At 47.2% G+C, this 23,787-nt stretch overlaps 2 protein-coding genes across 5 annotated transcripts in view; both read left to right on the top strand.

The window, feature by feature from the left end:
• Positions 1-2,776, top strand: part of DHDDS (dehydrodolichyl diphosphate synthase subunit) — a 35,808-nt gene extending 33,032 nt beyond the window's left edge. For 2 of the 4 annotated variants that reach the window (XM_052658795.1, XM_052658786.1), the window contains exon 9: positions 552-2,776. In XM_052658795.1, the coding sequence (XP_052514755.1) occupies positions 552-791 (240 nt within the window). In that variant the 3' untranslated portion in view covers positions 792-2,776. The remainder of the gene's footprint in view (positions 1-551) is intronic. The other 2 variants (XM_052658811.1, XM_052658803.1) reach the window with 1 other exon arrangement.
• Positions 2,777-4,014: 1,238 nt separating this feature from the next.
• HMGN2 (high mobility group nucleosomal binding domain 2) lies at positions 4,015-7,689 on the top strand. Its single transcript, XM_052659636.1, has 6 exons — positions 4,015-4,201; positions 5,242-5,286; positions 5,491-5,520; positions 5,849-5,899; positions 6,294-6,389; positions 6,818-7,689. Exons 1-6 carry the CDS (start codon positions 4,187-4,189, stop codon positions 6,851-6,853), a joined length of 273 nt encoding a protein of 90 aa, XP_052515596.1. The 5' UTR covers positions 4,015-4,186; the 3' UTR covers positions 6,854-7,689.
• Positions 7,690-23,787: the final 16,098 nt, after the last annotated feature.

Here is a 23,787-nt window from a genome sequence, read left to right as displayed (position 1 = left end):
CAAAAGAAATGACCCAATGGATATGCCCCAGGCAGGAATAGAACCTTCCTTGCATCAGAGAATAGGCAATAATAACTTGTAAAATTGCTATTTCTGTTTGAGAGCCTCCTAATATGCTGGAGGGGTTTTGCATATATTATCTCTAATCCTTAAAACCATTCTTCAAGATAGGCACAACCTCTACTTTACAGATGAAGAAATGAGGTTAGGAGAGGATTTGCCCAAAGCCACAAAGCTAGGTGGTGGGAGAACCAGAAGTCAGACCCACATTTGCTGGTTCCCTTCCAAGTGCACACCTGAGAAGAATTTCGAGCAATACAGAAGCTCCCACCCCAAAGAGACCAACATGGAGCCAGAACTGGCAGCGCCCTGCCTGTACAACGTGGATACCACCCATTGCATACCTACTCCCAGATCTTTCCAAATGTGGTCCAAACTCCCCACTGTTCCACTTAACTTGGCCAGTCCTGTGCCCAGCCCCCACCTCCTCCATTCCAATTCCACCCAAGTCTAAAGATGATTTCCCCACCCCAATCCCCGCTTTTCTCTAGCAGAAGGCCCGAGACGTGTATGCAGAGGAGCGGAAGAGGCAGCAGCTGGAGAGGGACCAGGCTGCAGTGACAGAACAGCTGCTGCAGGAGGGGCTCCCGGCCAGTGGGGACCCCCAGCTCCGACGGACACGCTTGCGCAAACTCTCAGCCAGACGGGAAGAGCGGGTCCAGGGCTTCCTGCAAGCCTTGGAACTCAAGCGGGCTGACTGGCTGGCACATCTGGGCACTGCATCAACCTGAGTGAGGCTGGCCTCCTGCCACTTTGCCCTACCCTTGGCCTCCAGGGCCCCACTCCCCTTTCTTTTCTTGGCGAAAGGCATCTCCCTTCTGATGATGAATTGTGTTCCTTGGCTTAGCAAGGGAGCCCCAGAGGCTAGGTCTGCTGGCCAAATATCTGTGGGCGGCCTGGGACCGTGCCGCTGGGGAGAGGGGTGGGGCCGAGTCTCAAGGACACTGAGCCCAGCTGTGGTCACAGTGGTTTGGGGAGCAGTGGGCCCCAGCTCTTCCGTCTTTGCCACCTCTACCTGGACTCCTAGGTGCGTTTTGTTTTTCTACCAGCACATCCTTCAACACACAAAATTTGGGGGAAGAGGTCTTCCCCAAACCTTAGCCCTTTCCCCATCTATCTTAGCCATCACAAAAGATGTGGCCCCACTGGATTTGCTGGCAAAGAGCTAATAGGTGGCCAGCGTGATTTAGGCAAAGGGGACGGAGAGACAGAAAATTTGCCCATCTGCTGCTCCTCCCCCTTGGCTCTCCACCTGGGATTTGCTATTGAATCTTTACCCCCTCCCACCACACTGGGCTGATTGCTCACTGAAAGGCTCAGCGCCCCCAATGGTGCGAGGAAGCCAGGCGGGTGATTACAATCCAATTACCTATTGTCGACTCAGCCCACACAAGCTTTTCTCCTCCTCTTGCAGGGCATGGGGCCAGGCTCCACTCCCCAGTGAGACGGGCCCCCTCCATTGCCACAGGGTAACAGAAGAGCCTGTAGGCCCTGGTGAGTCTAATCTAGCACAGGCCGCCTCCCATGGATCACAGGAGGACCAAGAGCACAGAAACCAGCCCGTCTCCCAACTGACTGCCTCCTGCCCTCAGCATCTCGGACTCTGCTTCCCACCTCCACAGACTTTGAGGCTTTTCTCAGCTTTTGACCTGGCCCCCTAAGTAGGCCGTGAGGTGATTTAGTCTCAGCATGGCAGAGTCTCAGCTTGTGAGGGCCAAGGTTGCCCAGCAGGGAGAAGAGGGCCGAGTCAAGGGCTGTGTCCTTTCCCTTACCTCTCCCTGCCAGGCCTGGCTGCAGAGCTGCTGAGAGGATTAGTGCCTTTGAAGAGCTGTCTGTCTGAGCAACTCCGTGCTTCAGGTGCCCCACAGCAGCACCAGCGGGTAATACCAACCAAACGCTGTGTCTTCCCATTTTACTTTCTGCAAACTATTTCCCCAGCACCTCCCTCCAGGGGAGAGGTGGGGTCTTGCAAGCAGTGCTAAGAGCATATTCTTTAAAACTCCTAACTTCCTTGTATTCCAGTCCCCTCCCCTTTCTGTGCCTGGATACCTGGCACAAGAGACCCCTTGGCCATCATCCCTGCTCCCAGAATTAGGCATGAATGCCAGACACTGCCATGGAGAAGCCAATCAGTGCACCCTTTGGCAAGTCCCCCACACACACCTGGCACTCCCCACTACCAATGCCTGGCACAGGGTTCCCAGAGAGCAGGTGCTGTACATTTTCCAGCTTTACAATGAGGCTGTTGACAGCCTTAATTAGGGAGGCATGAATTATGCGGCTATAACGGCAGAGCCCTACAATTAAGGCGGGAAAGAGGGGCTGGAGGCAGCAAACGGAATCAGCCCTATGAGCATGGTGGTTGAGTCCTTGTCTTCTTTCTGGGTCTGACTTTCCCTAACGTGATCAGGGGTACCGCAGAGGTGATTAATGGGCAGGTATCTCTCTGGCCTGAGGGCCTGTATTCTGGGAGAGGTACACGGGGTTGGGGAGGGGCGAGGAGTGGCTGCCTCGGGAGGCACGGGAGGGGTGAAAAGCAGCTGAGGGATCACGGATTCCCTGAACCGGGCTGCAAATAGTTGATACGAAGTCACTGTGATTGCTTTCGACCGGTATGATTTGTACAAACCAGCTCAACCCTTGTCTCAAGAAACTCGGTGCGACCTATTTAAATGTCCTCTCACCTGTGAGCCAATCCCCACCCCCCCGCCCGCAACTTGAGGATATTTATCGTGTTGTGTTCTCTTGGGTGTCAAATAGAATTTTAAAAATTCTTTCTTAGAGGTAAAACTTGTTTGCGTACAGTGCAACAGAAGACCGTGTTTTGCTGCAGCAATTGTCCACCTCCCTCAGGTGCAGTCGGCCACTTCCAGGATCCCTAGCTTTGGGGGTAGAGGGGGGAGCCACTGAACAGGGGTTTGCCATCGCAACACCTGTTCCTCTACTTGTTTCCTAATCCCTGGACGCTTTCCTCCACCCTCCTTTTCATCGCGCAAGTGAAAGGAAGCCAGCCTGCCAGTGTGGAAGGAGGGATTTCGCCAGCTGCGTTTGCAGCGCCCAGGCTTGGTGGCCGCGTCGGGTGGGGGCAGCTGAGCTTGATGTCTCCGAAGCGGGTGGAGCTTAGGGGGAGGGGAATGCTAGTAGGCCGCCTTGGCGGCCACTCTCCATCATTCGGTGGCGGGGTTCTGAGGTCCGGGAATACAAGGACCTAAGGGAGCCCAGCCGCCCGACAGGCTTCGGGGGGGGGGGGGGGGGCTCCGTTGGTATTTGGGGAGGCGGCTGAGCAACGGGTGCTGAAAGGACAGCTCCTACCTGCCCCACTGCACCCGAAAGGCACCTCTACGCATAAAGTCTCCCCACTGGATCCTCTACCCCACCTCGAGAGGTCCGCCTTCCAGGTGAGGTGCACGAAAGGCTTCCTCTGAGTGGCAGCTTGGAAGGATGCACGTCCGGCTGCGCCAAGCTGGCTTCCCGGCTGTTTCCCCACTTCAGGCGTCAGCCTCGGCCCTGGGAACTGCAGCCCGTGCCTCTAAGCCGCGCGCTTCCTCCCGCCTCCGGCGGAGAAGGGCAGTGCGGCCAGGCCTAGCAAACCCCTCTTCTGGGGCCCCCAGCGGGAACAGGAAGGAAAGCGGCTGAGATGCGCCCTAAGTGTCGCACGGCTTGGAGAAGTGGGTAGCTCGGTTGCATAAGGTGGAAGGAACTTGGTAGTTTGCAAAAGCCAAGCTCTTGGCGGGAGCCGAAACCCAGAGCCCGCCGACTCACACCACAACCACCACCCCTCGCCCCTCATTTACTGCCTGCGACGCGCGCCTCCCCCACTGCGCCCCCACCCCCTCGGCGCGCCAGCGTCTCGCGCGCCCTACCCCCCCATACCCCCCTCCTCACTCCCTCCAGAGGAGGTGAGTTTAAACCCCGCCCACGTGACCCCAGCTGGGCCAATGAGCGGCGGCGGGAGGTGAAATCCGGTTCTAACCGGTCCGGGGCTCCCAGCGCTATAAAAACTTTATAAACCCCCCGGAGCCCGAGCAGTGTGAAGAAGAGGCGAGAGCGACCCCTGGATCGACTTAAAGCCCGCGCCCCACTGCATCCCCGTGTCCAGCGCCTACGTCCCACCGCCGCAGCCACCATGCCCAAGAGAAAGGTACGTGGCGCGAGGGCCCCAGGCGCTGGGCCGCCGCCGCCGCCACTACCACCACCGTCAGTGCTGCTCCGCCGCTCTCCTCGGCTCCGGGGCGCGCGAGCCGGCTGCGATGCTGGAGCAGGCTGAGCCTCCCGGCGCAGCGTCTCGAGGCGGTGTCAGGCGGCCCCAGGCTACCCTGCGCGGTTCGTCTGCCCGCGGGCGCCAGAGGCCATATTGGAGGAGCGGCGGCCGGGGCGGGAGGAGCCATGTTGGCGGCTGTTTATCCCGCTCCCCTCGGGCTCGACGTGCCCGCCCCGCGCCCCCTCCCCCCATGGCTAAGCTCTCCCTCCCTCCTCCCGTCCCTTCCCCGCGGGCGGGCAATTCAAACCCAAAAGGGCGGGAAGGCGGCGTTCTGGGTTGGCGGGCGGGGGGAACGCGCTGCCGCCAAAAAACCGCCGCCGTGAGGGGGCGGGACCCTCCCTTCTGGGGCGGGGCTTCGGTGAGGCCCCGCCTCCACCCGCGCACCGCCCACGGCCCCAGCGCACGAGACTCTGCGCCGGTGCGCGCCGCTGCCGCCCACGGGTTCCCCCGCTCGGCTGCGTGCGCCTGCCGTCTCCCGCCCTCGACGGCTGCCATGGCAACGGCGCTCGGGCCCCGCCCCCGGAGAGGTTTGTTTGCTCCCTGTGCAGCTGTTGCTTCTGCCTGGCGCGGCGGCGCGGGCCGCACTTCGCGCGCCTCGCTCCAGGTTTCCTCGCTTTTCCCCAGGCTGATTGGGGCTCGTACGCTCGCTGTCTCAGCGCGATTCGAGCCTGCTCGTGCGTGCAGCTTGACACAAAAGGTCACTCCTAGAGCTTTCTAAGCACTTGGAGGATTTGCAGAGGAGCTGGAGATGCTAGAAACTGACCATTTGTATGTCTTGGAAAAAGTTGTGTACAAGATTCCCATTGACCCCCCCCCCCATCCCCGGGACTTAAAGTTTACTGAATCATTAAGAATTGCCTCAGAAGCTGCAACTTTCTTAGGTTTTGCTTGTTTTTTGTTTTTTTTTTTTTTCTTTTTAGGCTGAAGGGGATGCTAAAGGAGATAAAGCCAAGGTGAAGGACGAAGTAAGTCTTTTCTGCCTTTGGAATTTCACAAAGCTTTGGGCTCCTTCAGTGGAGCCCAAATCATATCCGTAGTCCTGAATTTACCTCAATAAGCTCTCTTTAGTCCCTGGAGTCCAGAACAACTTAGCTCCAAAACTTGTGTTTTTAAGTAGTTCGACTGCCCTATTTGTAATTTTCTTTTTTTCTTTTTTTTTTTTTTAATAGCCACAGAGAAGATCTGCAAGGTTATCTGCTGTAAGTGTGTCTGCCTCTAAACTTTCATGTTATTCCCTGAAACTAAAAAGCACTGGAAAACTTCCCTTTACTTCCCATGAGTTACAGTTAGTCTCTTGCCCATTGGAGTTTGCTCGTTGTGAAATTGTGTTGATTGTAGCCAAAGTGGGACACTTCTGAGTGTTGCTTGAGTGGGTTTCTGAAGATAAGTTCTAATACAAAGCCCACTGCAGACTTTGCAAAGTTGGAGAAACTTCTGTGCCAGTGATTCTGTGGTTTGGTTGTGGGTTGTTTTCTTTGGTCTATTGTACTAATGTTTTCTACTTTCCTTCTCTCCCCCAAATAAAAGAAACCTGCTCCTCCAAAGCCAGAGCCCAAGCCTAAAAAGGCCCCTGCAAAGGTGAGCAAGATGGTGAGACAAACATTGCCTATAGGATTTATGCAAAAGTCTGAATAGTTGTCTCATGTTGCTGACAGGGAGACCTGCTATAAACAAATTCTTTTGTTGACACAAAGTTGAGACTTGACAGAGTTACTAGGGCTGGTCCTTAACCAAAACCTCTGCCTTCAGTTTACAGCAAATTCTGCACTTGGATATTAAAACACCCAAGTGTTTAAGCTGTTTTATTCTGTTGTTTGCACCTGAAAGATTTTGTATATTGAAGACCACAGTTGGTTTTGTTTCTCTATGGGGGAGGCGTTTGTCTTATAGTTGATAAAGCAGACTGTATCCTGGTGATATGAAATGAGGAGAAACAGCTTTTTTCCCCCCCCCCCCTCCCTCCCCTTTTTAGAAGGGAGAGAAGGTACCCAAAGGGAAAAAGGGGAAAGCTGATGCTGGCAAGGACGGGAATAACCCTGCAGAAAACGGAGACGCCAAAACAGACCAGGTACAGCTGCTGTTTCCACTCTCTTTAGGTCTGCCCTTTGAGTTACTGATCCCAAAAGCTTTCATGGCCTTTTTCTTGCATCTGCATCACTCCCCAGTGTCCCTTTTAATCCAGTTTGCTTGTGGTTTTTTTCCCCCCTGTGAATTTAATCTGGATTCCTGAAGTCTCTGCCATCCAGTATATGGAGCTGTGATTAGAGAGCCTTGTCCTTGGCTTAAGCGTCACACTCCTGCTACACTATGGTTCTCAAGCGGGGAGTAACCTCAGACCTTATCATGCTGATGTGTCCCCATCCCTAGTTTCACAGTAAGATCCAGAGGGGAAGTGACTTAGTAAAGTTACCTACTAAGTCATTTTAAAAAGAAATACTGAGTCTCTAAGGTGGTTTCCAAGTCTGCTTATTGGATTCTTCTGTCCTTTTCTTTCAGGCACAGAAAGCTGAAGGTGCTGGAGATGCCAAGTGAAGTGTGTGCATTTTTGATAACTGTGTACTTCTGGTGACTGTACAGTTTGAAATACTATTTTTTATCAAGTTTTATAAAAATGCAGAATTTTGTTTTACTTTTTTTTTTTTTTTAAGCTATGTTGTTAGCACACAGAACACTTCATTGTTGTTTTTTGGGGGAAGGGCACATCACTAACAGAATGTCTCAGAAGCTGAATTGACGTGGGGGGAAAATACCTTTCCCGTCTAGTTTTGAGAGACTTCCTCTTGGTTCCCAGGAAGGAGGGATTCCTTGATGTTGACACACATTAGCCTCCTTGGCACAAACGCCTTGTGGTGTGGGAAAACTAAAATTTAGTTTTTATGTCCTCTTCTCCCTCTCCACCTCAGCACAGACTTGACTCCACTAAACCCAGAGACCTGTTGGAACCTGAACCCCGTGCCCCCCCAAAATTGATGACCAGTATGTCAGGCAATCTGGACTTTCTAGTGTCACCGTTGAGATGGCGTCCTTCAAAAGAGCAGCAGTTCCTTTTTTTAGACTGCGGCTCCTCAGAGTGATACTTCTGCCATTTTCATTTCCATTTCCTGAAAGTCAGGGTCGGCTTGTGAAAAGTTGTTAAACAACATGCTAAATGTGAAATGTCAACCCTCACTCTAAACTTTCCCTGTTCAGAGCATCACATGAAGATTTCATTGGGTTTTTATAGTGGCTTTCTGATTTTGGTAGTCCATTGAAAAAGGGAGTTTGAAAGTTGTATACTGTCAACGATTGTCTGCCCATGTCCTGCCTGAAATACCATGATTGTTTATGAAAAGTATCTTTAATAAAGCTGGATACAGTTTGGCTTGGAATGCTGCTTTTAATCTTTCCCCAGGAGTGGGGGAGCCTGGTTTCTCCCAAGTCTCTTGGGACAGGATGCATTCTGGTGTGAGGTGTAGACGCTCCATGTGCAGTCGATCTTTATGGCCCATCTGTAGAACACAGTGCTGCGTGGAGTTGGGAAAGTTCCCAGGAGCAGACTGCTGGCAAGGCTGGGAGCAGAGAAGTGGTTTCTGTACTTGGTTATACCTGAAGTGTATTTTTAAATGCAGGTATCCGGTAGGTCTGAGGTTTTGGCCTGGTAGGTGACAGTAAAAGAGGCTTTCCACTTCACTTGCCTTTAAGGTCTCTATAAAGTTAGCAAATTAATAGATACAGCTATATATTCCTTAAGTGAGAAGGAAGTGCTTTTGTGTCTACACAGTTGGCCATAGGATGTGTAAGGCAGATGGCACCCTGCTCTTGAGAAGTGATTATGAATTCTTGTCCTTGCTGGTGAAGTATTCTAGCTCCACAAACAAAGATGTTAGTGGGGACTTTACTCGTTGCTTTAGTTTGAAGACCCTTCAGAGAAACCCTTTCTTTTAGGAAAGTAGCAAGAACTCATCTGTTAGGAAATCAAACTTGTAATAAATTGACAGTTGCAGTTTGAATTTGCTTCCACAGGTCACCTTTTATTTGAGGGGAGTTAACATATTGGGTTGGCCAAAAATTTGGAAGCGCTTATGGAAAAACAAACTTCTTGGCCAGCCCAATAAGTTGGAGGCTAGTTTTTAGAAAAACCTTGTGACTTTATCCCTTTAGTCAAAAAGGTAGAGCTTTCATATCGGTTAAGCTTTTTGTTGGTAACTCTTCTGTTTATTATCTCTGACCTTCAGTTTTGAGACAATTGTGTAATCCAAGTGTTAACACCCTTTTTACTAATGGGGAAATAGATGAAGAAACTTGTTCAAGGTTATGTGTACATCTAAGGAGTAGCAAAGTCCTGGTTCAAACCCCCGACTTTAGTGAAAAATAATTTCAAAGTTCGACTTGTATTAGGGGCCACTATTTGGAGAAGGTATACTTTGCCCACTTGGGCAGTTTCAGGCATTTGCCTCCATTATTGCTGAAATAGTTCTAGGGTGTTGGTTGGTAATTTTTATTCAGGGATGGTGTCATTTTCCAGAGTGGAGCCTGTTAACAACTGTTAAGAGTCAGGGTATGGCAACCTGTTATTGCACAGAAGTTGCAGGATTTGAGAAAGCCACACTTAAGGTTACCTTATCAGTGTTAAGAGTTCAGGTTGTTGAGACCTGTTGAGACATAGACCAGGCTAGGAGTTTGGCCACTTTCTGTCCTTTAATCTTTGGGTCAGTCCTATGTAGATGTTATCCCCATTTTACAGTTAAGTGATTCAGAGGTGAAGTGACTGGCTTAGATTATATTCAGTAACCATCTTTTTCTGTTACTTAGAAATTAGGATAAGGAAGGTGAGCTTGAATTTTCTCCTTCCTGGACAATATTTACTGATTTGACTGACTGGAGCATGAGAGTGCCTGGGCTTACAAATCAAGAAAGTAGATGTGAAAACCTTGTAAGGACATTTAAGACAATCTTACAGCTTGATCAGTGGCAGTCCTGACCTGAACATATAAAAACATTCCCTTCCCCGTGTCCTGTCTCCAAGCCCAGTTGGGAAGAGTTGCCAGTAACCTGCCTTGGGCTGCTTTCTTGACTCTTTAAAAAAGAAAAAAAAAATTAGATGGTTTAAACAGGATTTCTGTCCCTAAGAAAACTGGCTTAGAGTGGTTCTAAGAACCCAGGTGGTTCCAGCTTTTCTGCCCTGAGAGTGCGGTCCACCCACCACCCCTCCCCAGTCAGCTGCTGCAGACCTCAGCTTCACACCAGTGTGCAGAGGCAGAAGATGTTTTCTCTTCTTTTTCTCAAGAATAATTATTTCACAGATGTGCCTCAGTAGCTTGGGTCTGATTGGGCTAAAGTAGATCACTTGCTCACACTTAAGCCAGTCATGGCAAGAGGGATGAAACCACAGAATCTGTTGAGGATTCAGCCAGAATTATGAAATTAAATAGGGTAGAGATAATAACAGAAGAACTGAGTGGATAATCAACACTACACTCCAGTCCTGTGATGTCTCCAAGCCTCACCTTGCCTGGCTTGACTGCAGCATTTAATATTGCTGAGCACAGGCCCCCAAGCTTATTTCAAAGTGAGAAAAAATTCACCCCATAAACTCCACCATTTTAACACATAGTTGAGTGGTTTGTAGAATATTCACAAGTTTATACCAGTTTCCACTATGTGGAATATTTTTAGCACTCCAGAGAAACCTTATACCTTCTAGCAGTCATTCCCCGTTCCCCCTCCCACCAACCCTGCTGCTAAGTCGCTTCAGTCGTGTCCGACTCTGTGTGACCCCACAGACGTCAGCCCACCCGGCTCCCTGGTCCCTGGGGTTCTCCAGGCAAGAACACTGGAGAGGGTTGCCATTTCCTTCTCCAATGCATGAAAGTGAAGTCGCTCAGTCGAATCCGACTCTCAGCGACCCCATGGACTGCAGCCTACCAGGCTTCTCTGTCCATGGGATTTTCCAGGCAAGAGTACTGGAGTGGGGTGCCATTGCCTTCTCCGCCCACCAACCCTAGGCAACTGCTAATCCCCATTGTCTTTATTTTTTAAAGTAATTTTTATTGAAGTAGAGTTGTTCCACATTGTCCAATCAAAGACATTCCATCTAAATGAAATCTTGGCATACAGTCTTGTGACTGGCTGCTTTCACTAAGCATGTTTTCAGAGTTCGTGCAGGTATTTCATTCCTCCTATTGCCAAGTGTCCATCAGGTGGATGATAAACTGTATTTTATCCATTGATGAGTTGGGCATTCAGGTTTCCACTTTGGCTATTATGAATAACTGCTTAAAATATTGTATACAAGTTTTTTGTGTGGACATGTATTCAGATCTTTGGGGCATATCCATAGCAGTGGAATTGCTGGGGCATATGGTATCTCTTATGTTTAACTTTTTGAGGAACCAACAGTTTTCCATAGCAGCCGTGCCATTTTACATTCCCACTAGTGATAAATGAGGGTTCCGTTTTCCCCACGTCCTCACCAACACGTATTGTTTTATTATAGGCATCCTGGTGGGTATGAAGTGATGTTTCATTGTGGTGTTGATTTACATTTCCCTTGTGACTCGGATGCTGAGCATCTTTTCACGTGTGTTGGCCATTTGTATACCTTTTTTTTATTTTGGCCAAGGGCTTATGGGATCCTAGTTTCCCAACTAGGGGTTGAATGTATGCCTCCTGCAATAGAAGCACAAGAGTTTTAACCACTGGAATGCCAGGAAATTTATTTATTGAGAAATGTTTATTTAGATCCTTTGCCCATTTTTAATTGAGTTATCTACTGTTGAGATGCAGGGGTTCTTTATATACTCTGCATACTAAGATTCTCATCAGATATGTGATTTGCAAGGACTCCCATCCTATGGGATTATATTTTTTTGTCCTGTGACTATAGCAGTCTTTATATCTGAAATTCAAGAAGGAAACAGCTGTGTTCCAAAGCAGACACCCAGGTCCAAAATATGAAGGTATTTTTTGAACTGCCGCCTTCACTCCAAAGCCCATCCATCTCTCAGCATCCAGAGATTAAGGACATGTTCTGCTTAGCTCTATAATAGAGCGGCAAACTCTGCACCACTGACGCCACAGGACAGTTGCCTGTGAAACGACATCTGCCGCGGGGCCCCAGCTTCACTTTCTCACAGCTTGGCATCTTCGTCCGGGAGAGCGATTGTCTGAGCATCCCTCTAGATAGTGCTCATGCTGTGCTGGCAGGGCAAGAGCAGGCATGGCAAAAGACTCCAAGAGCAGGGGCTTTTCAAAGCTGTAGTTACTTTGGGCAGCAATGTCATAGTACTGAAGATTCTTTCTGGGGAAGAGAGTTGATTTTGCCTTAACCTTTCTGTCCTTAACATCTACTTTGTCGCCACACAACACACTTGTACCAAATCTCCATGCCAGTTAGGCATGTTCTTGTACATAACTCTCAATGCAACATCCAACATCCTGATGGCACACTGAGTCTTGGATATAATAGTCATCTCCATACTCTTGCCTGAAAAATCCCATGGATGGAGGAGCCTGGTGGGCTGCAGTCCATGGGGTCGCTAAGAGTCGAACACAACTGAGCGACTTCACTTTCACTTTTCACTTTCCTACGTTGGAGAAGGAAATGGCAACCCACTCCAGTGTTCTTGCCTGGAGAATCCCAGGGACTGGGGAGCCTGGTGGGCTGCCGTCTGTGGGGTCGCACAGAGTCGGACACGACTGAAGCAGCTTAGCAGCAGCAGCAGCAGTCCACCAAATTTCTCCTAACCAACTGTATCACATACGTTGAATTTAATAGGTCCTCTGTTGGTATGGAACTCAAGGAGATGGCCCTTAACACCCAAGGTGGTGGTGGTTTAGTCGCTAAGTCGTGTCAAAATCTTGTGACCCTATGGACAGGGGAGCCTGGCAGGCTACAGTGGGTTGGGATTCTCCAGGCAAGGATACTGGAGTGGGTTGCCATTTCCAAGGGAGCTACATAATCTGAGTCACCAGTCAGATGTTTTACCAGTTTAGTTTTTTCCAGTACCGTCACCAGCCAATACAAGCTACTTGGAACTGAACTTGGGGTTCTCCTTGGGCAGCCATCGTGGTGTTATTTCCAGAAGTGTCTCCATGCCCATCTGACTGAGGGGCGGGTTTTATTATTTAATAGTGTGTTTTGATTGATTGTAATAAATCCATTGCCTAGTTCAAGGTCATAAAGATTTACATTTAACGTTTTTCTAAAAGTTTTAAATTTAGTTCTTAAATTTAGCTCTGAACCATTTGAGTTAATTTTTTGTATGTTGTGAGACCTAAGCATTTCCTCCTTTTAAAAGCTGTTCTAGACCTCTTCCTGGGCCTTCCCGTTTTCTAAGACACTGTTTATCCAACTCTGCGTTATGACCACGCAGACTCCTTTGAGATCCTGTTTTTTCTACAGTTTCTCCTAGTGATGTCACCCAGTGACTCCCATTTTCATCTTCCACATCTCTGGAGTTTAGTGTTCCCACCATTGCACAGATTCTCCTGTGCAATCCCATCTAGACATACTATAGACACTCCAAGTTCAGCATGACCCACATGGAGTTCATCTTGCTAACAAGCTGACCTCCTTGGCTGGTCTCAGGTCTGGTAAAAGCACCATAGCCATGCCATCCCTCAGACTATCCTGAAGTTTAGCCCAGATACCCCGCTCCCTCTCCATCATCACACATTTCCAGTGAGTGCTGAAATCATGGAGACCTTTGGGAAAATTTTTTTCATGAAAAATTTTAAATGTGCAAAAGTAAAATAATGTAACACACCCCAGTGTACCTATCACGTTGTACAACTGCTAAATCTTGTCCGACTCTGCAGCCCCATGGACTGTGGCATGTCAGGCTTCCCTGTCCTTCACCATCTCTCAGAGTTTGCTGAGACTCATGTGCATTGAGTCATTGATGCCATCCAACCATCTAATCCTCTGGTGCCCCCTTCTGCCCTCAAATCTTTCCCACTATCAGGGTCTTTTCCAATGGGCTGGCTCTTTGCATCAGGTAGCCAAAGTATTGGAGCTTCAGCACCAGTCCTTCTAATGGATATTCAGGACTATTCTCCTTTAGGATTGACTGGTTTGATTTTCTTGCTGTCCAAGGGACTCTCAAGAGTCTTCTGTAGCCTCCATAGTTCAAAAGCATCAATTCTTTGGTGCTCAGCTTTCTTTATGATCCAACTCTCACATCTGTACATGACTACTGGGAAAACCATAGCTTTGAGTATACACAGACCTTTGTTGACAAAGTAATGTCTCTGCTTTTTAATACACTGTCTAGGTTTGTCATAGCTTTCCTTCCAAGGAGCAAGTGTCTTAATTTCATGGCTGCAGTCATCATCTGAAGTGATTTTTTTAGCCCAAAAACATGACATCTCTCACTGTTCCCATTGTTTCTTCATCTGTTTGCCATGAAGTGATGGGACTGGATGCCATGATCTTAGTTTTTTGAAGGTTGAGTTTTAAGCCAGCTTTTTCACTCTCTGACTTTCTGAGGCTCTTTAGTTCTTCTTCACTTTCTGCCATGAGGGTGGTGCCATCTGCATATCTGAGGTTATTGATATTTCCCCCGGCAACCTTGATTCCAGCTTGTGCTTCATCCAGCCCAGCATTTCACATGGTGTACTCTGCATATAAGTTAAATAAGCAGGGTGACAATATATAGCCTTGATGAACTCCTTGCCCAATTTGGAACCAGTCTGTTGTTCCATGTCCAGTTCTAACTGTTGCTTCTTGACCTGCACACAGATTTCTCAGGAGGCAGGTCAGGTGGTCTGGTATTCCCATCTCAGAATTTTCCACAGTTGTGATCACACAGTCAAAGGCTTTAGGATAGTCAATGAAACAGAAGTAGATGTTTTTCTGGAATTCTCTTGCTTTTTCTATGATCCAATAGATGTTGGCAATTTGAGCTCTGATTCCTCTGCTTTTTTCTAAATTCAGCTTGTATATCTGGAAGTTCTCAGTTCATATACTGTTGAAACCTAGTTTGAAGGATTTTAAGTATTACCTTGCTGGCATTTGAAATGAGTACAACTGAGTGGTAGTTTGAGCATTCTATGGCATTGCCTTTCTTTGGGATTGGAATGAAAGCTGACCTTTTCCAGTCCTGTGGCCACTGCTGACTTTTCCAAATTTGCTGGCATATTGAATGCAGCACTTTAACAGCATCATTTTTAGGATTTGAAATGGCTCAGCTGGAATTGCAGCACCTCCAACACCTTCATAGCAAAGCTTCCTTTGACCCACTTGACTTCACACTCCAGGATGTCTGGCTCTTAAGTGAGTGATGACACCATTGTGATTATCTGGATCATTAAGACCTTTTTTTATACAGTTCTGCGTATTCTTGCCACCTCTTCTTATATCTTCTGCTTCTGTTAGGTCCATACCATTTCTGTCCTTCATTGTGCCCATCTCTGCATGAAATGTTCCCTTGGTATCCCTAATTTTCTTCAAGAGATCCCTAGTCTTTCCCATTCTATTGTTTTCCTTTGTTTCTTTGCATTGTTCACTTAATAAGTGAAAAGAAATACCTGTCACATAGCTTCAGTAATTATTAGCTCATACATGGCCAGTATTGATTTAATATGACTGTCTACTTATTCCTCTTAACCATACATAGCCTGACATATTTCATCCATAAATACTTTAGTATATATGGATATAAACTTTTTAAGATACATATTCATAATATCAGCATATCAAAAATCTTAGTTCCTTAGTATTATGAAATACTGAAGTTCTCAAATTTCTATGTCTTTATTTTTCAGTAATTTGTTTATTTGAAAATCCAAACAGGGTTTTATATTAAAGTTGGCATATTCCTTGAAGTCTTTTTGAGCTGGCAGGTTCCTCTCCATCTCTTTCCCATTCTGGCTTTTGCTAAGGTGTCATTTAACAGGCCTCTTTACCCTTTGTATTTCCTGTTAGTTAGGAATAGACCTGGAAGTATGAGTGAATTCAGATTTAATGGCAAGAAAACCTCACAGATAGTGTTGTATATTTTCATCAAAGATGCATCATGTCTGATTGTCTCTTTTTCCGTGTTGCAGCCATTGAAGCGCAATGCTTAAATCTGTTAATTTATCCAAGTTTGCAAAATGGTGCTACTGTCTTTTTACCATTCCTTTCCCTATGATACCTGAAATACCACTATGAATGGAAACTTGTCTACATTACCGTTCATATTGGAAAGAAGGAAAGTGTCCAGATTTTTTGCCAGTTTCCTGAATAATGAGTTGGTTTACTGGCACCCTTCAAAAGTGACCAGTGGTTTTTTTTTACTTTTAGTATCATAGTTACTGAATTAAATAAATTTTGTGTGTTTCAGTTCATTGAAGTTATTAAACATCAGCAATGCTTCAGTTGTCCTTAATTTTGTCCAGTGGCTGTCTCTTCAAGTTGGCTCCCAAGTCCTTTCGATACAGCCCTTTTGATAGTAATATTTGGTAACTTCTTTGCTATCTAGTATGATAAGATGTTCCAAACATATCTTGTTCATTTTCTGCTTCAGACCTGGAGTCAGTTATTTTTAGGGGAACAGAAGAAAACAACAAAGTCCATCATTCTGTTTAGTGATGAGAGGTAAATCTAGGCTCTGGAAGGCCCATTGCTGCTGTTCTGGTCAATGTTTGTAGGCCTTTTTAGGGCACAAAGCTGGGATACATATTTTAAGATAAAACACATAGATACTTTCTGTTCAAATTCAAGACTTGAGTATTTTGTTTTTAATACCTATGTGTTTGGCTGTACCCGGTCTTATCTGCAGCACGTGTGATCTTTGATCTTCATTGTTCGGCAGGCAGGATCTCCAGGTGCAGTATGTGGGGTCTAGTTCCCGGACCAGCGATTGAACCCATGCCCACTGCAGTGAAAGTGTGGAGTCCTCCCCACTGGGCCACCAGGGAAGTCCCTCATTTAAGTTTACTTATATAAAATAATTACGTAGTTCCAGGTCTAATCGTTAAAACAAGATATATTCAGACAAGTCTAATTTCTGTTCCTGTATCATCCTCTGGCTTCCCAGGTGGCTCAGTGGTAAAAGAATCCACCTGCCAATGCAGGAGACATCGGTTCTATCCCTGGGTCGGGAAGCTCCCCTGGAGAAGAGAATGGCAACCCACTCCAGTATTCTTGCCTGGGAAATCCCATGGACAGAGAGGAGCGGAGCCTGGAGGCTACAGTCTGTGGGGTCGCAAAAGAGTCGGACACGACTGAATGACTAACCACCACCACCGATCATCCTCTGCCTTAGGCCTTGCTTCCCACTGAGGGGCTTTCTGTTTAATTTTGTTCCTTAAAAGATTTTTTTCAACAGATAAATGATGTTATATTCCCCCTTTCTTATATGAAGATAACATATATTTCTCCACTTATTCACTTAATACAGTCTGGAGATGTGTAATGCCCCTTTTACAGGTTTTGTGTTATATTTATGTGTATTTCAAGTCTTTTGTATATAGTTCTCCTTACGTAGTGTATTTTTTATCTTTTAGATGTTTTTAAAAAAATTTTAGCTGCTTTTGGTGTTTAAAAAAAGGTGTGTGTGTTTGCTCAGTGGTAATGAGTAATTAGCATTGCTTTATAGTAAATACCATTACTTTATAGTTATGCCTTTATATAATAAACTTAATCTCTTCCAACCCCAAACTCCCAATTCGTGACCTTTCGGACTTTTTCCCAAGCAGTCACCACTTCTCTTTGCCTCCATTTCCCTTCTCACACCTTAGCTTCCACGGTCCAGCCCTGAAGCCACACTCTCGCTCCCTTCTCCCACCTCCATCACTCTCACCAAGCACTTAGCCAGCATGTGCACACAAGCAGCGGAGCGTTGCAGAGAACACCTGCCACCATGCAGCCAGAATCACTTGACAGTGTAGTCCACGTTTCAGATGGCGCCCAAACACTGCCGACCTCCCTATTACATTTCTCTGAGAGACTCGGCTTTCCTGTCTCAGTCTGTTCCATGCCACCACCTCCTCGCCCATCTGCAGCACCCCGTCCCCACCCTCATTGGTCACTCCCATTCAGACTCCATAGTCATGGAAGATGCAGTTGAGAGGAGCCCCCTGTCTTCCTGCCACCTGCATATCCCCCAAAGGTGGGGGAACACCTCTCTTCTCGAGTCCAAGCCTTCGACTTGGTGTCCAGATCCATCCGTCTCAGCTCCTCTGAGACTAAACCCACACAGGTGTCCCCTTTCTCTCCTGCCTTATCCATTTCTCCTCCCCTGGATTGTTCCTGCCTGCAAACACGCCAGGCCTCAAGAGCATCCTCCCTTGGCCCTCTGGAGTCACCACCCCATTTTTCTGCTCCCCTTTACGGCCGAACTACTCAAGGAACTTGTCTGTTTTCTCCATCACCACTTCCTCTTCCCCTAGTCTCTCCTCAGCCTACTCTAACAAGGAGGCTTTGCCTCTCCCCCACCTGTTAAGCCACAGTGGTGTACATCTTGCCAAAGTGAAAAATTCTGCCTCGTCTCCTTTTCGCTCTCTACCAGCCTCTTTTCTTCGAGGTTGACGGCAGTATTGTACCCTGACTTTACCATCTACATGTGTGAGTGCTCAGTTGTGTCTGGCTCTTTGTGACCCTGTGGGGTGTAGCCTTCCAGGCTCCTCCCTCGATGGGATTTTCCAGGCAAGAATACTAAAGTGGGTTTTCTACTCCAGGGGATCTTCCCAACTCAGGGATCGAATCCGCATCTTCTGCGTCTCCTGCTTCGGCAGGTGGATTTGTTACCACTGAGCCACCTGGGAAGCCCGCCGTCTGCATGACAGTGACTCAGATTCCTGTCTCCAAACAGAACTTCTCCCCTCAAATCCAGACTCAGGCCACTAATAGACTTCATCAATCTAACAAAAATTTATTAATTTTTCTAACAAAGTATTTTTCCCCATCTAAGTAAACAGCACCAGCATCCACCAAAACCTTGATTTCTCTCTTTGCCCATCCATCACTCCATTCACGATCAATCCATCAATAAATTCTTTTGGTCCAATTTGAAAAATCTGTTTTGGACCCAACCAGCTTGCAGTGTCCTAACTGCAGAGGACACAGACTCTATGAGATCCCTCAGACTCCTCAGCAGCCTCCACAGCTCTCATTTGGACCCCCCCTGCACCCAGTCATCCTTCTACTTTCAGACTTGCATGAAAGACCACCCTTGGGCCACAAGATCTGACTTCCTAAAAGGCAGCCCAGTGGCTGGTTAATTTGGTCCAGAACTGTGGAGACATTAGCTCCCCAGAAACATGGGGGACGGGAGATGAACAGCGAGGGAGGTGTGCTAGTGAACGCCTCTGCCTCCAAGTTTCCTCCTTTCAGCCCTCCCAGAAAAGTCTCTTGTGCCAAGTAAATACAGCCTCTGAATGGCCTGCTGTGTCTGTGCAGATAGTTGGGAAACAGTAGCCAGTGTGTCAGGCATCCCATCTCATGACTCTGCATCTTTCCCCTTCCTCACCCTTGTCACTCCAGGCTTGCTTAGATAAGTAAAGTTGTTGTTTTGGTCACTAAATCATGTCTGAGTCTTTTGTGACTCCCTGCACTGAGAAACATCTGCTTCACTGACTACACTAATGTCGATGATGGTGTGGATCACAGCAAACTCTGGAAAATTCTTAAAGAGATGGGAATACCAGACTACCGTACCTGCCTCCTGAGAAACCTGTATACGGGTCAAGAAGCAACAGTTAGAACCGGACATGGAACAACTAACTGGTTCAAAATTGGGAAAGGAGTATGTCAAGGCTGTCTGTTGTCACCCTGCTTGTTTAACATATATGCAGAGTACATCATGAGAGATGCTGGGCTGGGTGAAACGCACGCTGGAATCAAGATTGCTGAGAGAAACATCAGCAACCTCAAATATGCAGATGATACAGCTATTATGGCAGAAAGCAAAGAGGAACTTCATGAGGGTGAAAGAGGAGAGTGAAAAAGCTGGGTTAAAATGGAAGAAAAGTGGAACCAGTGACAGATTTTATTTTCTTGGGCTCCAAAATCACTGTGGATGGTGACTGCAGCATGACATTAAAAGATGCTAGCTCCTTGGAAGGAAAGCTATGACAAACCTAGACAGCATATTAAAAAGCAGAGACATCACTTTGCCAACAAAGGTCCATATAGTCAAGGCCATGGTTTTTCCAGAAGTCGTGTATGGATGTGAGAGTTGATTCATAAAAGAAGGCTGAGCACAAAAGAATTGATGCTTTCAAATTGTGTTAAAGAAGACTCTTGAGAGTCCCTTGAACGGCAAGGAGATCAATCAGTCCTGAAGGAAATCAACCCTGAATATTCATTGGAAGCTCCAGTACTTTGGCCATCTGATGCGAAGAGGTGACTCATTGGAAAAGACCTTGATGCTGGAAAGATTGAGGGCAGGAGGAGAAAGGGCACCAAGAGGATGAGATGGTTGAATGGCACCACTGATTCAATGGACAGAAGTTTGAGCAACCTCTGGGAGATAGTGAAGGATGAGGAAGCCCAGTGTGCCTCAATCCATGGGGGTCACAAAGAGTTGGACACGACTTAGCAACTGAACAACAACAGTAACATGGACTGCAGCCCATCAGGCTTCTCTGTCCATAGGATTTCCCAGGCAAGAATAGTGGAGCGGGCTGCCATTTCCTTCTCCAGGGAATCTTCTCAACCCAGGGACTGAACCCATGTCTCCTGTATTGGCAGGTGGGTTCTTTACCACTGAGCCACCAGGGAAGCCCCTCAAGTAAAACATCAGTACTTTAATCCTTTCCTCAGCCTTTTCTCTCCCAAGGAACAAGGATAATACCAGAGTAAAACACAACCCGGACCCAAGCCACTGTTCACTCTCTCTGGGGCAGTGCCTCAGAATACCTGTGAACCTGTGAGCAGTGCAGGTCTAGAGCCCTGCCTGAGACCCACAGAGCTGGATTGCTGGAGAAGGGGCTTAGGACTCTGATTTGAAAAGTTCTTCAGGTGATTCTTGTGCCCATAAAGTTTGAGGAAGAAAGTTGCTAGAGGAGAAAAAACCCGTTGCTATCTTCCTCTCATTAACTCCCTGTTTGGTGGCGTATGAGGATGTGAATCTTGGAGCTGTAGCAACCACTTTGTGACCATATGGCCAAATGTTGCCAATACACAGGAGATGACAGAGCAGAACGCCTGGGACAGCCCTGATCTGCAGGCTCATTTTAGAGCTACCAAATCTAGATACTTTTCATCTGGTAATCTGCTGCATGCAGCTGAAAACAGCCCTAACTGATTCCATGTGTGTATGCTCAGTTCGGTTCAGTTCAGTCGCTCAGCTGTGTCTGACTCTTTGTGGCCCCATGGACTGCAGCGCGCCAGGCTTCCCTGTCCGTCACCAACTCCCGGAGCTTACTCAAACTCATGTCTGTTGCATCAGTGATGCCATCCAACCATCTCATCCTCTGTTGTCCCCTTCTCCTCCCGCCCTCAATCTTTCCCAGCATCAGGGTCTTTCCCATTGAGTTGGTTCTTTGCATCAGGTGGCCAAAGTATTGGAGTTTCAGCTTCAACATCAGTCCTTCCAATGAATATTCAGGACTGATTTCCTTCAGGATTGACTGGTTGGATCTCCTTGCTGTCCAAGGGACTCTCAAAAGTCTTCTTCAACACAACAGTTCAAAAGCATAATTCTTCAGTGCTCAGCTTTCTTTATAGTCCAAATCTCTAGTAGTCCGTACATGACTACTGGAAAAACCATAGCTTTGACTAGACAGACCTTTGTTGGTAATGTCTCTGCTTTTTAATATGGTGTCTAGGTTGGTCATTGCTTTTCTTCCAAGGGGCAAGCATCTTTTAATTTCATGGCTGCAGTCACCATCTGCAGTGATTTTGGAGCCCCACAGAATAAAGTCAGCCACTGTTTCCTCATCTATCTGCCATGAAGTGATGGGACCAGATGCCATGATCTTTGTTTTCTGAATGTTGAATTTTAAGCCAACTTTTCCACTCTCCTCTTTCACTTTCTTCAAGGGGCTCTTTAGTTCTTTGCTTTCTGCCATAAGGGTGATGTCATCTGCATATCTGAGGTTATTTATATTTCTCCCAGCAATCTTGATTCCAGCTTGTGCTTCATCCAGCCTGGCATTTCACATGCTGTACTCTGCATATAAGTTAAATAAGCAGGGTGACAATATACAGCCTTGACGTACTGCTTTCCCAATTTGGAACCAGTCTGTTGTTCCATGTCCAGTTCTAACTGTTGCTACATACAGATTTTTCAGGAGGCAGGTCAGGTGGTCTGGTATTGCCATCTCTTGAAGAATTTCCCACAGGTTGTGGTGATCCACACAACCGAAGGCTTTGGCGTAGTCAATAGAGCAAAAGTAGATGTTTTTTCTGGAACTCTCTTGCTTTTTCAATGATCCAGAAGATGTTGGCAATTTGATCTCTGGTTCCTCTGCCTTTTCTAAAACCAGCTTGAACATCTGGAAGTTCACAGTTCATGTACTGTTGAAGCCTGGCTTGGAGAGTTTTGAGCATTACTTTGCTAGCATGTGAGATGAGTGCAATTGTGCGGTAGTTTGAACATTCTTTGGCATTGCCTTTCTTTGGGATTGCAATGAAAACTGACCTTTTCCAGTCCTATGGCCACTGCTGAGTTTTCCAAATTTGCTGGCATATTGAGTGCAGCACTTTCACAGCATCATCTTTTAGGATTTGAAATACCTCAACTGGGATGCCGTCACCTCCACTAGCTTTGTTCATAGTGATGCTTCCTAAGGCCCACTTGACTTCACATTCCAGGATGTCTGGAGCTAGGTGAGTGATCACACCATCATGATTATCTGGGTCATGAAGATCTTTTTTGTGTATGCTCAGTCCAACTCTTTGGGACCCATGGACTGTAACCCGCCAGGCTCCTCTGTCCTGAAATTACCCAGGCAAGAATAGTGGAGTGTGTTGCCATTTGCTACCCTGTGGGAATTTTCCCAACCCAGGGATCAAACCCACGTCTCTCGAGTCTCCTATGTTGGGAGGTGGATTCTTTACCACTGAGCCACTTGGGAAGCTTAACTGATTCTATAGGTGGTTTCATTTTATCCTCACCCTAATGTGAAGTGGGAATTAGTTTCTCTGCTGTACAGGTGAAGAAACTGGGTCTTGAGGAGGTTGAGGCCTTGTGAGTTTGCACATGCTGTAGTGGCATAACCAGGAGTGCAGCACAGGCCCATCCAGCTCCAGCAACCCTGCTTCCCAAACTGTCGCTCTGTTCTGCAAGCCGGCTCAGACTGCATTCAGTCTTCAATGTGAATGAACGAATTGGGCTTGGAAATGTGAAGTAGACTCTCCTCCTGGATTCAGCTCTGGATGGGACAGCTGAAGCATTATTGATGGACCGTGGCAGAAACATCCCTGTCATTTTCCCACAAAAATGTAAGAGGTAGAGGATGTTTTTCTCAGTTATTCAAAAACTAATGGCCATTCACAAGAATGGCCCTGGCATTCTTCAAGACCACAGGAAGAACTGAACAGAAGGGACAGGTAAATTACTTTCTAAGAAGTCTGGGTCAGACACTTAAAAGAACCAGAAAGAACCCCAGGGATCACTTTCTGCTCTTAATGATACAAATGGGAAATAACAACTCTGCATCCTTATCAAGCCCTCACTATAAACCTGGTACTCTTCTAAATGCTTTGAATTGTTCCATTCTCACAAGAATCTAGTAATATCATTGTTCCCATTTTACAGATGGGAGAATTGAGGCACAGGAAATTTAAGTAACTTGCCCAAAATCACATAGTTGGCAAGTGACTAAACCTGAGTTGGAAGCTGCCTTAGAAACCTCCACACTCTTCTTAGTCCCCAGGAGTTCTCCCTGGGCCACACTGACAGCAGAGTGAAGACTCGACTCTACACCTGCCTTCACTCGCCGCCAGTCCCAGCCCTCAAAGCTGCCAACTCTCACCGCACCACCTACTGTTTTCTACCACTGAACCTTTGAAGGTACCAGCTTCCCTACTGGTACCATACCCTACAAAGCCTCCAGTAACTCTGTCTCTTTCCGGGGCCACCAGACAGAACTGGCCCTGGGAACCCCATCTCCTATGGAGATGTACTTTTTTTTTTAATGAATTTTTATTTATTTTTGGCTATGCTGAGTCTCTGTTGCTGCCCAGGCTGTCTTCTAGTTGCGGTGAGAGGGGACCACGCTCTAGTTGCGGTACCCGAGCTTCTCGTTGCGGTGTGTGCTCTTGTTGCAGACTTCAGTAGGTGCAGCATGTGGGCTCAGCAGTTGCGAGTCCCAGGCTCTACAGTACAGGCTCAATAGTGGCCCATGGGCTTGGTTGCTCCTCGGCATGTGGGCTGTTCCCCAATCAGGGGTCGAATCTGTTATCTTCTGCATTGGCAGGCGGATTCTTTACCATTGAACCACCAGGGGAGCCCCTACCCACTACATTTAGCAGAAAAAACTTTAGCCCCTCTCACTTCCTTTACCAAAGCTGGAGGTTTAGTCAAGCTAAGACTAGTTTCTCAAATATTTTT

Source organism: Budorcas taxicolor, chromosome 2 (assembly GCF_023091745.1).
Source record: "Budorcas taxicolor isolate Tak-1 chromosome 2, Takin1.1, whole genome shotgun sequence".
NCBI classification, from domain to species: Eukaryota; Metazoa; Chordata; class Mammalia; order Artiodactyla; family Bovidae; genus Budorcas; species Budorcas taxicolor.
This window is presented reverse-complemented; position numbering and strand designations above follow the sequence as displayed.